The following is a 13,948-nucleotide window of genomic DNA, read 5'->3' as shown; positions in this document are numbered from 1 at the left end:
AAAAAAGGAGTCAGAAAAGATCTCCTACATCTTTCATTAAACTGCCTTAGTTTTGCGGAATTTATAAAAATTATGCTCTAATTTGTAGTAACTGTTTGGTGCGATTGCAGGTAGTGGGCCCACTGGCGGATGGTGTGGCATCGCACCTCCGGGCTGGGCCATGCTGGGTCTTATAAGGAAGACCTCCAGGGTGGGGTCCCAGCTCCACTGTATCGGGCAACATCATTTGCCTTGATTTAATAGTCTTCATAAGGGCTTTTGAAACTGCTCTGTGTCTAACCCGTCACCCAGAGCCTGTTTGCCTTGGGAGACCCTACCAGTCAGTCTATTTTTGTCAGATCCTACATACCTTTAAAGCTCCTGACAACATAGCCTCTGGGAACATTCAGGCACTGAAACCCCTCCACCACGCTAAGGTGGAGGTTGAAGGAGGGGAGGCAGCTTCAATGCACTAATTCCTTCCTTTTTTCTTATTCAATTAATGCATCATAAAGGAAGCAGATTTTTTCTGATGGTTCCCTCTAACCAAGACCTAAATCATGCACTAGGAGAGGGTTCTCCAAGTCCAAGGCCACAGTTCAAATGGAGATGGCCCTTCCCAGTTTGAGGAAGAAGTTCCTGCCTCAATTAGAGGAGGTCAAGTATGTTTGGATCTTGCCCTTAAGAGAGAAAAGAATGCAGTCAACTAGGCAGACCTGTGAAGACGCTATTGCAGTAATCAATTCATATTACAAGTATTTTCCCATCAAAGGTTAAATTTTTTTTTATTTGAAGTTTCTTTAGTCAATTTGAAAGGAGCATTGTCCTCTTTTTTTTGACTGCTGACGTTACCTCAGTGAAATAATCAGTCATGTATCAGATTGAAATAATTGTACGGAGAAGTTATAAAACAAATCGTTTTTTTTATTTAGAGTGAGAGTGAGAGTGGACAGACCAACAGACTATCATTCTAATCACAACTTTAAATATAGGGGTGCCTGATTCTTCCTTTCCTTATGTTGATCAACCAACGGAATCTCTGCGACTGTTTTTATAATATCTTCTCATTTATTAGTGACCAATAAGTGCTGTCATGTTAAACACTAAACAAAGTATATTCTTAACTATATAATAAGAATTTTTGTCTTAAATTTTCATTTTCCAATTTTTAGATAACTGGGGGAGGTTTATCTTAGTTTGTATTTTACTTATTATTGTATAGTTTACTCTACCTGTGCTCAGTATTCCCCTCTTTAGTAAAGATGGTTTCTATTATTTCACACTAGTTGGCATTTTGACTTTGAAAATGGAGGTACAGTAAGTCATATGAATAGAAAAATTAAAAGTATATTTTTGATCATTGTCATAAAAGCTTTTTATTATCTTAAACCTGCAGTTAACTGAATTGATGATACTCTGTTTTATCAAAAATCTGCTGAATGCTTTAGATCTACTTAACCAATTTCCATTATTTGAATTTCACTTGGAGGCAATTTACCAATGCCTAATGTTGTATATGCTTGTTTTGTTTGGCAAAATTCTAAACTTGGATCTCCATCATATATTTTTATAATATACCTAATAACTGCTTCTACATCAGAGGAGCAATTGGTTTTACCAAGAGCATGTTCTGATAAGAAGATAGATGTAAGATTAACTTCAAACATAGCAACAACTATGAGGAGAGAAGTAGACAGAAAATAAAATTACATCACATATCCTTCACCTTTATCTAATAGATCAGATCTGCTGTCACTGAAGGGTGTAGCCTTTGCAGTCTGATTGGAAAGTACCGGGAAGGTGGTTTGAGGTAATCTCCAGTCAAGTTCAAAGCAAGTTTTGGCAAAGATCCTGCAGCTCTACCCAATGTGGTCAATAAAAACAGAACATTTAAGGGAAACCCTGGTTTTCTCTGAAAAGATAACACTAATTTACTGTTAACTTTATTTAGGTGCTCGCGTCCTGTGTCAACTTTAAAGAAGTTAAAATGTAATTAACTGAATTATGACAAACATCCAAAAACGGAAGAAATCTGAAGGTTGACAAATATTTTCTAAAGCACAGATGAAAAGATGTGCCAACAGGTAAAGCAGATGCTGAACAGCTGCTTTTTACACACTACTTTTAAATCTAAGACCTTTCAGCCAGCTTGTGTGCTGTACTATCTTGGGGCTTTGGACCCTCTTAAAACCCAAGTTGCTTATATTTTACGCTTATCACAGAATACTTTTAGAGATGTTTTTACGGGACGAATGTTTTAACGGGACAAATTTAATCAGTGAAGTTGTTTCATTATGAAATATCTGACTTTGAAAATCTTTGTTGAACTGATAGAGCCCCAGGTTTGATCTCCGGCTAATCACAGCCGTAATATTGGTCAGTGTGTTGTACAGTAATGTCAGTCATTAACATTTAATTATTTCAACAAAAAACATTCCAGAGGTTGTTTTTCAGCAAGGACGTACAACTCAAAACTTTTATCTGTGTAGTCAGTTTGTCAAAAAGTAGGCTACTTTTAAATCTGTGTCAAAGCTGTTAGAGAACAGGCCTCAGGCTTCTGCGGGCTGCCTTCTGAGGCCGAATATACTGTGAAGTGTGATCTCCAGCTACCCACAGCCCTATCGTTGGCCAATCACTCTGTCATTACTTATTAATTAAAAAGTGATTTATAAATGTTTTTCACCAGGAAAAGTACACCTCAAACCTCATCTGTGTATTCAGTTGATCAAGATTATGAATGTACTTCTAAATGCACTCCAATCAGAGGAGAAAGGTCAGATTGGTTTGAGCTGATAGAAAGATAGCACTTCCTACTACAGCAGCAGTTTGGGCTACAGCAACAAAAGATCTGCTACTCCTATCAGCTAAGAATAGAAACCTAAGGCCTCAATTTCGACAGACTCACCAAAATTGGACAATAAAAGAGTGGCAAAATGTTGCCTGGTTGCAGTAGATGAGTCTCCATTTCTCTTGCAACATTCGGATTGAACATTCGGTCAGAATTCTGAACATTTCAGCACCATAAAAGCATGGATCCATCCATACCTTGTTTCAACAATTTAGGCTGGTGGTGGTGGAGTAATGGTGTGGGGAATATATTCTTGGCACACGTTGGGACTCTTAGTATCACTTGAGCATAAGGTCACAGCCTACCTGGGTATTGACAATGTCCATCCCTTTGTAGCCACAGTGTACCCAACTACTGTTGCTGCTTGAGATGATTCGCGCTACGTGTCATAAAGCATGAATCATCCCAGCCTGGTTCCTTCAACATAACAATGAGTTCCCTTGTACTGAAAAAGCCTCCACAATCACCAAATCTTAAACCAATAGAGGACCTTAGGCATATTTATAATCACATCATGGATGTGCAGCCAACAAATCGACAGCATGTGTGATGTAGTAATGTCAATATAGACTAAATTATCTGAGAAATGTTTCTAGCACCTTGTTGAATCTATGCTATGAAGGATTAATTAAGTGTACTAAATGAAATGGCTGGTGAGTGTATCTTTTTAGACTGGCAGAGTATCTCTAATCTGACTCACAGGCTAGCCAGGGGGGGTAGTTGCAGAAAAAGCCTAAACAGAGTGTCATCAAACCCCTCCAGAGGCTAGGGGTGTTTCCTGCCTGTATTCATCTTTAGTAACTCAAGTTGTTCCCTCGTTTAGGGTTTGATTCGGCCCAAATTAGGGCAGAGAAACCTCCCTGTTTCTATTTTAGGACTGGTTGCATATTTACATGCACAAAATCAACCAACTGACTGTTTTTTGACTTTTTCTTGTTTTAATCGATGAGTGATATTATAAACAGCTGACCGCTTCTTTGCTTAAAATCATCAAAAGCAGCAACTGTGTATTCAGTTTTCTCTTCACTAAAATGAGAGTGACAGAAACTCATTTAAATGACTGAATGAGATTCCTTGTGTAAATTTGTACTTTGGTGACACCTGCAGGAAATCACTCCGTTTTTCAGCAATACTTACATCACCAGGGTGTGTTTGTTTTTCAGTGTGCTTGCTTCAACAAAAATACTCTATAGTAAAACTCAAAATATACAAAATTATGTTCTCATTTATCAACTTTGCTTTACTGCACTACAGCACCAGATATGTCTGCCTGGTAGGTTGATTTCATGTAAATTTTGCTCACTGAAATTTCTAAGAAGAAACTGAAAGTAAAATTAAAATATTTGCTCAGTGGCGTAGCAGTCTGCAGCCTCTGAGAATACGCCCTGGTAGCAGGCAGAAATCCATTCTTTATAAAAGACAAACTAGAAGATTTAGTGGCTCTAAAATGAGCAGCCCAGCTGAGGACGACAAAAGATATGACCCCAGGGATACAACGTTCAGTTTTGTCGACAGACCTGATGACCTGGATCCTCTGTGTAAGGACTATAAACTGCTACTGCTGTTTGTATCATATCAGTTGTCGTTTGCTTTAGCTTTAGCTTTAACACCTTGTGTAAACCTTTAGATTTTAATTGGTTTAGACTGTCACCTGAATTAGAGAGAATTCACATTTTATTTTTTTATGTTAAACCATATGTGTTACTGAATATTTCCTAATAGGGCAGTTCGGGTTTATTTGTACTCTTCCACTGTAATTTTCCTGGTAACAGTGTCTGGTTTACTGTCTGTTCTCTGCTCCTAAGTCGATGAAGATGAAGATCAGGGTCTCCGAGCTGAGATGTCCTGCGGTCATGCCGTCACCCCACAATCTCTGACTGGGTGGTGTCGCAGTCTGCTGGATCAGGTACCTAATGACAATACTCCACACTTGAAAAACACCATTTCCTTTTTTAATGATTCGTTCACTTTTGTACTGTTCATTGTGGTTTTTTTTTTCTAAATATAAGTACAGCGGACCAATGTCAGCTGTACTTCCTAAGGTTGAAAATAATTGAACCAGCTCAGGTAGAAAGAAATCATTGTCAAACTTCATATAGCTGTTTTTAGTTTCATTTTTTTATGTTGCTATCTTTCCATCAGTCCTTTGAAAACAACGATATATAGGACATTTAAGCTCAATATGGCAAACTACACATTTTACCAACACGTTTCCCTAATTTAACCTTCTTGAATTTAATTTATTGTAATAAACCAAATTTGCTTGGTTCAGTCCCATTGGCCACTCTCAGGCATTATTACTTGTGGTTATTTACTATCAACAAATCCATTCCAGGTCTCCCTTGCAAAAGAGATTTTTATTCTCAATGGGTATTACCTGGTTAAATAAAGGATAAATGAAAAAAAAAAAGAATTGTATTGTATTTGTAACACATTAATGTAAAGGAAAATGTTCACGTGCTGCCTAAAATACTGTATCTGCGCCAATTATTGGTGCCTTTGAGCTATAGCTTATTGCATTTTTATTTACTTGTACTAATCTTTTGTATAAAAAAGCAGGGGTGAAGCATGTTTTAAAGGTTAAACAAAACATCAAAATCCTCAGAATGTTGTCATGTTGCTTTTATCTGCTTTTCACAAAAATAGATTTTCTCAATATACAATAAAAATATAACATTATCCTCATGGTTTGTTTTTAAATGGTTCCACTCAATATTAGTTTATTGTGACATGATATGTATGTTTTGACTTCCAGGGCCAGTACAAGTTTAGGTGTCCGGCTATAGATGAGGAAACACAGGAGAAATGTGGTGCTCAGTGGTCTTACCGAGAGGTGCGACGTCTGGCAGACCTGAGTGTGGAAGAAATGAACTACTTTGAAGAGAACATTGCTCGCCTGGCTGCTGCGGAGTATCAGGAATTTAGAGCAGTAAGTTTCTCTAAACTCAGATCAATCATGACTTTAGGAGTTATGCTTGATCTATTATGTCTTTTTCTCACAGTGTCCTGGGTGTAAGACCTATATTGAAAGAAAGAACCTGACTAACCTCTGCGTGCAGTGCTTAGTATGTGCTGCAGACAAGAAGAAAGTGTTCCAGTTCTGCTGGCAGTGCTCAAAGCCTTGGAAAGGCCCAGCTCCTCGCTCTGATCGCTGTGGCAATGATGGCTGCATCAACCGTGACCTGGAACTACTCAGGACCTGCAAGACCACCACCCTGCTTGAGGTTCAGGGGGTCGATGCCTGTCCCTCCATCCGGGCCTGTCCCACCTGTGGAAATAGGGTGGAGCATGACAACACAGGCTGCAAGAACATCATCTGTCCTCGCTGCCAGGTGGAGTTCTGCTTTGTGTGTCTAAAGCTCACTCCTGAGTGTCTGGAGACCAGTACCCACTTCATGCCCTGTAGTGATGGTGTGGCTCCCAGACAGACATCCATACCTGTGTGGCGCAGGAAGTAAAACTGCTGCCAGTTTACCTCTCCGAATAGGAACTTGGTGGTTATTGTAAATTAAGCATGTTATTCTTACCTTTGTTCACGTTCAATAACTGTAAAACTCAATATTTAGCATTATATATTTGAACAATTATTACTCGTGTGTAATATTTGCTTCTGCTATGTTGAAACATATTGTTCTTTTGCCTATCTAAAAATGTTTTTAAATAAATTATTTTACATCTGACTGCAGCGCCACTATCACAGATTTTTGTTTCCACTCACCAGGACCATTCCACAAAGAAATGAGATTGAAGATTTTCTAAAGTAATAGCTTGAGGGGTTGGGTGGGTTGGGTATGAGGACTGGGAAGACTTGCTGATGAAGGCCTTGGGAAGAGACTCAGCAGAGGGTGCAGTCATTAGAAAATAGCTTTACCCAAACCCACTTAGAACCACCCCAATGCAACCTGAAAGAAAGAGGAGAGGAGGCAGATGACGAATAAAGGAATAGTGTCAAACACTAGAAGATGGATGGACTAGGAAGTAGACTGCTGGATCATAGCAGGTATAGCTGAGGTGTAGCCTCAGCTCCTAGGCTTGAATTAACATGTCCATTTAATTGTGTATTTAACATCCCTTGTCTTGTTTCAGTAGTAAGTTGTGAATTAAATTAACAATATAACCAAATATATTTGACTAAAGGCTGATTTATACTCAGAAACCAGGTCGTCTGCGTTTGTGTCGCAGTGAATGCAAATGTTCCCCCGTCCCCTCTGCAGACACTCTGGTGCACCTCTGATTAGTCAAATCCACATCCACTCTACACTATCCTTATATCCTGTTTGGTACCTCATTGGCTTGTTTTGTTTTTTGTATGACCGCAATTTTGGGAAACGACTCGTGAAGTTGGACCAGCTAGAAGATTGAGGTTTCGCAAGAAGGCTGGGACCCTTTTTCCACCTGGATCTTCCCTCTTTTCGCCTTCATGTCCCTCCGTCATCACACAAACTTCCCCCACTTCCTTACCGCCTTGGCCATATCTAGACCCACAGATAGTTCATGATTGACCCTCTTGCGTTGTGGTGGGGAATAACAGCTCAGACCACACTTCAATATTCGGAAACAAAAATATCTGCGACAAGCTCACTGCGACACACTGCTGCGGGAGTATAACCAGCCCTTTAGCCTTACAATGTTTTACATTAATTATTAATTAAGTGGTAGTAAATAATTTTTAAACACTAAGTTTTTCATCAGACCTCAATAATGTCTTGAACCCCAGTCGGCCTCAGCAGATGACTGCTCACACTGAGCCTGGTTCTGCTGGAGGTTTCTTCCTGTTAAAAGGGAGTTTTCCTCTCCACTGTCGCTACAAGCATGCTAAATGCAAGGGATTCCAGGGAGTCAATGAGTCCTCACAATGCGCAGGTTTTCCTTTGATAAGAATATTTTGAAGAATATGATTTTGTTACCTGTATGGACAAATTAAATATTTTCTAACTGCAGCTTTTCTGTGTGAGTTTCTCCAGGTTGAATTACAAAAAACTTTGGGTTTCAAAGGTAGCCTAATTCTAACAAGAAATCTGTAGTTTTAAATCTATATTTGGAGTGAGCAGGGAAGTACTTCTCTGATCTCCCTGCTTGCCAAAGACCTTCAAGTTAGTTTCAAAAGAGATATTTAAAGATGAGAAAAGTGAGGTAAAAAGACTAAAGACAGAAATTAGCCATGATCGATTTTGATAGGCCTACATGTTAATATGCAATATCTCCAAAGACACGGAAGGAATTCTCTTTATGGAACTTAAACCTCACCCCTTTCAGTTGTGATCACCAAGCACTGGACCTATGCTCCAAGTTTTATGCACATTTGAATGCTTTGAGTTTTTTTTTTACTCTACATAACCTAGTGTTCAGTTTCCCCCTTTGGAAATGAGTTTAAAACATTTACTTCAATCTTCAAAAGAGTTTACATATTTATTTTCTAAAATATATAAGATGTTATATCAGAATCCCCACAGAATTTGTGTTTTTTATGTTTCTGTTTCTAATGTTGAATTATTCTGCCTTTTTAAACTGTTCTAAACAAATCATTTTTAGATAATATCTAAGGTGATGTTCTAGACACACTTGTGAAAGGTTCATTTTCACTGATCAGTTATAAATATTTCAACAACATTGAGATGCATCCAAAATTATAGAGGTGATACGATGTCTAAATAACAATAAATATGAGTGATGTGTTTTGCACTTGGAACTTTCTCTGTTCTTGTTTCTAACATTCAAAATAAATAAAGGAAAACTTCTACAAAATTGTGATAGTTAATTTTTATTAGCGCACAGCAAATTTGCTTTAACCATTTATTAATGCAAAGTGCGACCATTCAAGATGAACATATTTATCCTCATGTGGTCATGTTTTTTTCACTGTATTTTTAAATACCGTCCATAAATTCATCCAAAACCGGTTATCCCGCAGGGTCAGAAGTTAGTTATATGGCTGGTGTGTTGCGCAATCTTGCAGCTGCGTCATTTTTCTCGCAGTGCACATTTTGACACGAGTGTTTGCATCAAGAGCTTTCCGACAGAAGGAAAGGCACGTGACTTATTCCACTCGAAATCGAAAGTTTCCTACATTGAATTACAAGCTGATAGTTTCCTGCATCGACGGAGAAAACAAGAAAACTCCCAAGATGAGCGCTGCAGCTAAAATAAAGTGTTATAATCTGAGGGATACGACGATCCTCTTTGTGAATGAAGAGGATCAGTTTGACTGTAAGTGGCTTATTTTAATTTATCAAGCCATTGCAGGGCTGGAGCTGGACAATCTGCCTCCGTCTATCTTAGCTTCTTCGATAAATGTTACCTTGAGTTTAAGCCAGCCTGTTTTACAGCATCTTGGATGATCTCATTAAATTTGTTTCTATAGTTTTATGTGAAGGTTTTGCATCTCCAAGAGCTCGGATGTCCTGTGGACATGTGGTGACCCCGATGTCTCTCACAAAGTGGTGCAAACATTTGATGGAAAAGGTAACAGAGCAGCAAGCTCACACTGAAAGCAAACAAAGAACCCGAATTAAAATGTTACAAAGATCTTTACTACTAAATGGTTAGTTGGCACATAAAAAGTAAAGTAAAAAAAAACAAAAAATCATACAAAACCATAAAATCACATTTGATTGTAAACTATGGAATTTGTATTTTCAATACATTTTAAATCATGATACCATGGAAGAGGATTAGGGCCACTGAAAAAAAAAGTTAGCTGATTTTTAAATTTTATTTCAGTTTAATATGAGAAAAAAGTCAGAATTCTGACTTTTTTCTCAGAATTCTGACTTTAATCTCAGAATTCTGACTTCTTTTTATTATCTGAATACAGTCAGAATTCTGAGATTAAAGTCAGAATTCTGAGAAAGAAGTCAGAATTCTGAGATTAAAGTCAGAATTCTGAGAAAAAAGTCAGAATTCTGAGAAAGAAGTCAGAATTCTGAGATTAAAGTCAGAATTCTGAGAAAAAAGTCAGAATTCTGACTTTTCCCATACTAAACTTAAATAAAATAAAAAAATCAGTACATTTTTTTTTTTCCAGTGGCCCTAATCCTCTTCCGTATGATACCCTTAAATCAGAGGTTATAAACCTTGCTATGCCATGGCACCCTTAACAACACTGCCCAAGGAGCCCCCCCCCCCACGTTTTAAACCTACAGATAATGCTGAATAATATATAAAAACAAATTATAATTTTTTTTCTAGTTTTTCTTCTCTATTAAATAATTACAGAGCATCAGGAGTGTATTAATACTCCCTTATGTAAGCGCTTGATGTTTCTAAAGCTACTCCTGTGAGATCTTGGCTGTGGTTTTTGATTATTTCCTCAATATGAGGTCACTGAGTGCTCTGGAATGGGTCTTCATCCTGCTCTGTCTGTACATTGCTGCATTCCTCTTTCCTGTCCAATCTGTCAGTTCCTGCTGTACCCCCATACTATAATGGTGCCACCAACATGCTGAAGTGAAAGGATGTGTCATGATCTGTTTAAGGAATCTGACCCACATGCAGAAAAACCACTCAGAGAACACGGGGTAAAGTTTAACAGGTTTATACTGTATATAGCAATGTGAACGGAGGTTGGATCTGGAACTCAGTGAACTGGTGAACCGGAACTGGAAAGTCTGAAGGGGAGATCACAGAGATCAGTTCAGGGACTGTGGAAAATGAGGCTGCGGCTTGAATTAAGCTGGAATGGGACTCACATTTGATGGGGCTCTTGTCAATCCTTGAACCCAGTCTGTATGGGATGATACAGAGAAGAGGGAACTCGTTGGAGAGCGGACAGGTAGACATACGTTGGACCCGGAGTAATGGAGAGTAGACTGTCACTAGGCTTTCCAATGGGAACTTGAACAGCTCATGTGGATGATTTCCCCTGCTCAGTTTGAACTCAGTAAATCCTTCCAGGGGAGAAGGTCCAGGTATCCAGTTACACAGGAAGACTTCCTGCCAAAGAGCAAAGACAAAAACAACATAAGGCTCAGGTTAGACTCAACTAATCTCAGTTTTGCTAGAGTACCCAAAACTGGACAACACTCTGGCGTCCAATCAATTGAATTTACCACTGGTTTACTTCATTTAAGATATAGAAACAATTCAAGGATGATTAAAAATGACACATTTTCTATGAAAAAAGTGAAAGTTGTCTTGGTTATGTTTAACTTATGCATACTTTTTTAGCTTAATTGATGATATAAACTGGCTGTTTAAAGATTGCTCACTTTTAAATTGAGTTTACCTGACTTCCAATGCACCAAAATGGATTCCTTCCAACAGGACACACATAGATTTTTTTAATTTACCACAGTGCTGTTACATTTAACAATGTGTCTGTGTTTATCACTTAGTGCACTTTGTTTTACTTCTATTGCACATAAGCCTATGTAGTTGCATAAATTCAATTTTTTTTATTTTCAGACTAACATTTTATACATATAAAAACAGTGAAGTTGCCAGTTTAATCATACCACACCATACATTATATCCATGTTATTTATGGTGATATTATTATTTAATCCTTAACATTTCTCTGACTGTTTATATAAAGGGCGAAAGCAGGTTTGTTTGCGGTCAGTCTGGCTGTGATGCTGTATGGACTTACGAAGAGGTCTGTAAAATGGCCCTCCTGACTCCTGAAGAAAGGAAATACTTCGAGGAAACCATGGCCCAGAACGCTGCTGCTAGAAATCCTAACTCCAAGTTTGTAAGTATCTGTTTAATGACACAAAAGCTGCCATTGAGTTTGAATCTGTTTGCAAATCCCTCTGTTTTTATTTCACCCCCACACATTATCTATCCTGACAGTGTCCTGGATGCATGTCTCCTGTGACCAGAGGGAGCAGCTTAAACCTTTACGTTCACTGCAAAGTGTGCTCAGCAAAAACAGGATGCATCTTTGCATTCTGCTGGCAGTGTTTGAGGGAGTGGAAAGGTAAACAGCCCCGATCCGACCGCTGTGAAAATGATGATTGCCACAATTCTGCCCTGAAAACCCTGAGAGAGTGTCCAGAAATCCAAATTCAGACTGAGGATGGAGCCAAAGGGTGTCCGTCTGTCCGTGCCTGTCCAACCTGTGGCTCACTGATCCAGCACACCGGGATAGGATGTGAAAATGTTTCATGTCCTCGATGTCACATGGAATTTTGTTTTAGCTGCCTAAAGAGCACTAATGAATGTGATGCAGCAATGTTCTGCAGCGGCATTGCTCCTAGACAGAAATCTATACCTGTGTGGCACACAGAGTCTTATTAGGATTTTGTTCTTTACAGTTTCCCTGAAGTTAAAGCTGGGACACACACTGATGTTTAACTAATTTATTTCAATAATAAGGAGCTGTTCTGTGTTATTTGATATTTCTTTTATGGTATTTGCCTCTTGTAATCCTGTACTATTAAATTATTGTTGATGCAGCAAAATGTCAATTTATCTTTTGTTTATTCAATGAAAAAATATTGTTCAAAATGTGATTTTAATCTTATTCTTTATCTCTTTGTAGGTTATTGTTTTATCCATAACATGCAGGAACTTGGGTGTTGGTTTGATATAATGCACTACTTTATGAGTCTAAAAAGATGTTGGAAAAACTTTCTTTTACTAAATCTTCTTAGGAACATTGTAAAAAGAGATTTTAGCATTTATTTCAATGTGGGGGATCTTATCGATACATTTCAGTGTTCATACTAGCGGTGGCTGGCCAATAGAGGGAGCTAGGGTGCACCCACCAAATGACATTGATTTAGATATTAAAAAAACCCATAAAATTAAATTATAAAATTAAAATATTTCAAAATATATTAATATGTTTTTTAGCCGTACCAGATAAATATCTAATGTTTAATGACAAGTAAAGCTGTTTTCTGTCGTTGTCGGATTGGTGACGTATTTCCGCTCTGGGGAACAAAAATCTTTGGCCATAGACTCTCGTTAGAAGTTTTACATTCGCAGTAGCTCCTCTGCAATGCAAAAGAATAGGATAGCTCTGGGAGCAGGAGAGCTGTGCTCTAAGGTGACAGGAAGCTGCGTCACAGTCGTGGTGCGGCTGATTGACATGTCGAGTTGAGGAAGTTGGGAGACGATTGGAGAGAAAGACAGAAATGATGGAAGAAAGATTGACTGAAGTCCCTTAAAGCAAACTTACCAAGAGAAGCTGGAGGTGAAATCATTCGGAACTGATAAGCTGAACATCAAAATTAATCATCGGTCAGACAGATGGAGACAGTACACTTTTTCCAGGACCTAGTTTAGCTGCATGTAGTGAGGCTAATGCTTTATTCTGCTTTCTCTGCCTTTCATATTATTCCAAACTGACATCGATTTATTGGCTGACTTGTCAGATTCAAGCAAATTTTTAGGTCTTGCTTCTCCACTGTAAGGGTCTAAATAGTCTGACGCCTTCCTATTCCTCCAACTTTCTGCACCTGTGGGCTCTTGGTACTAGTGCTTTAAAAGTTACTAAAGCTAAAAACACCTGTTGGGGAGCTCTCTGTTTCCTTTTGTGCTATGGAAAAATCTCCCTCAAGCTATTCGGCAGGATTGGTTTGTGGAGATTTTTAAAGCTAGGCTAAAGACCCAATGGCTCACTCCATCTTATGCAGCTTGTTCCTGAGCCTCGAGTTATAACATTTCTTTTAGTGTTTCCTCTTTGTTTTTAAACTGTGTTGCTTTATATATTTTTTATCCTCTGTAAACTGTTGAAATCTTTGTCTAAAAGAGCCTTATTGTGGAAATTAAAGTGTTGGTTATTTTTTGTGAAAATAAGAATTGTGATAGAAAAAGAAGCATATATACATATATATGTATATATATATATACGGTATATATATATATATATATATATATATATATATATATATATATATATACACTATATTGCCAAAAGTATTTGCTCACCTGCCTTGACTCACATATGAGCTTAAGTGACATCCCGTTCCTAATCCATAGGGTTCAATATGACGTCGGTCCACCCTTTGCAGCTAGAACAGCTTCAACTCTTCTGGGAAGGCTGTCCACAAGGTTTAGGAGTGTGTTTATGGGAATTTTTGACCATTCTTCCAGAAGCGCATTTGTGAGGTCGCACACTGATGTTGGACGAGAAGGCCTGGCTCTCAGTCTCCGCTCTAATTCATCCCAAAGGTG

At 38.3% G+C, this 13,948-nt stretch overlaps 2 protein-coding genes across 2 annotated transcripts; both read left to right on the top strand.

The window, feature by feature from the left end:
• The first annotated feature begins 4,164 nt into the window (after nucleotides 1–4,164).
• LOC119773432 (probable E3 ubiquitin-protein ligase ARI7) lies at nucleotides 4,165–7,053 on the top strand. The gene is made up of 4 exons (XM_038270438.1): nucleotides 4,165–4,365; nucleotides 4,633–4,733; nucleotides 5,583–5,756; nucleotides 5,830–7,053. Exons 1-4 carry the CDS (start codon nucleotides 4,275–4,277, stop codon nucleotides 6,283–6,285), a joined length of 822 nt encoding a protein of 273 aa, XP_038126366.1. The 5' UTR covers nucleotides 4,165–4,274; the 3' UTR covers nucleotides 6,286–7,053.
• A 1,791-nt stretch (nucleotides 7,054–8,844) lies between these two features.
• Nucleotides 8,845–12,212, top strand: LOC119773322 (potential E3 ubiquitin-protein ligase ariadne-2-like). Its single transcript, XM_038270276.1, has 4 exons — nucleotides 8,845–9,034; nucleotides 9,189–9,289; nucleotides 11,361–11,516; nucleotides 11,618–12,212. The coding sequence occupies exons 1-4, from the start codon at nucleotides 8,953–8,955 to the stop codon at nucleotides 12,062–12,064; spliced, it is 786 nt and encodes a 261-aa protein (XP_038126204.1). The 5' UTR covers nucleotides 8,845–8,952; the 3' UTR covers nucleotides 12,065–12,212.
• The last annotated feature ends 1,736 nt before the right edge of the window (nucleotides 12,213–13,948 follow it).

Source organism: Cyprinodon tularosa, unplaced genomic scaffold, assembly GCF_016077235.1.
Source record: "Cyprinodon tularosa strain WSP-4 unplaced genomic scaffold, ASM1607723v1 ctg76, whole genome shotgun sequence".
NCBI lineage: Eukaryota > Metazoa > Chordata > Actinopteri > Cyprinodontiformes > Cyprinodontidae > Cyprinodon > Cyprinodon tularosa.
This window is presented reverse-complemented; position numbering and strand designations above follow the sequence as displayed.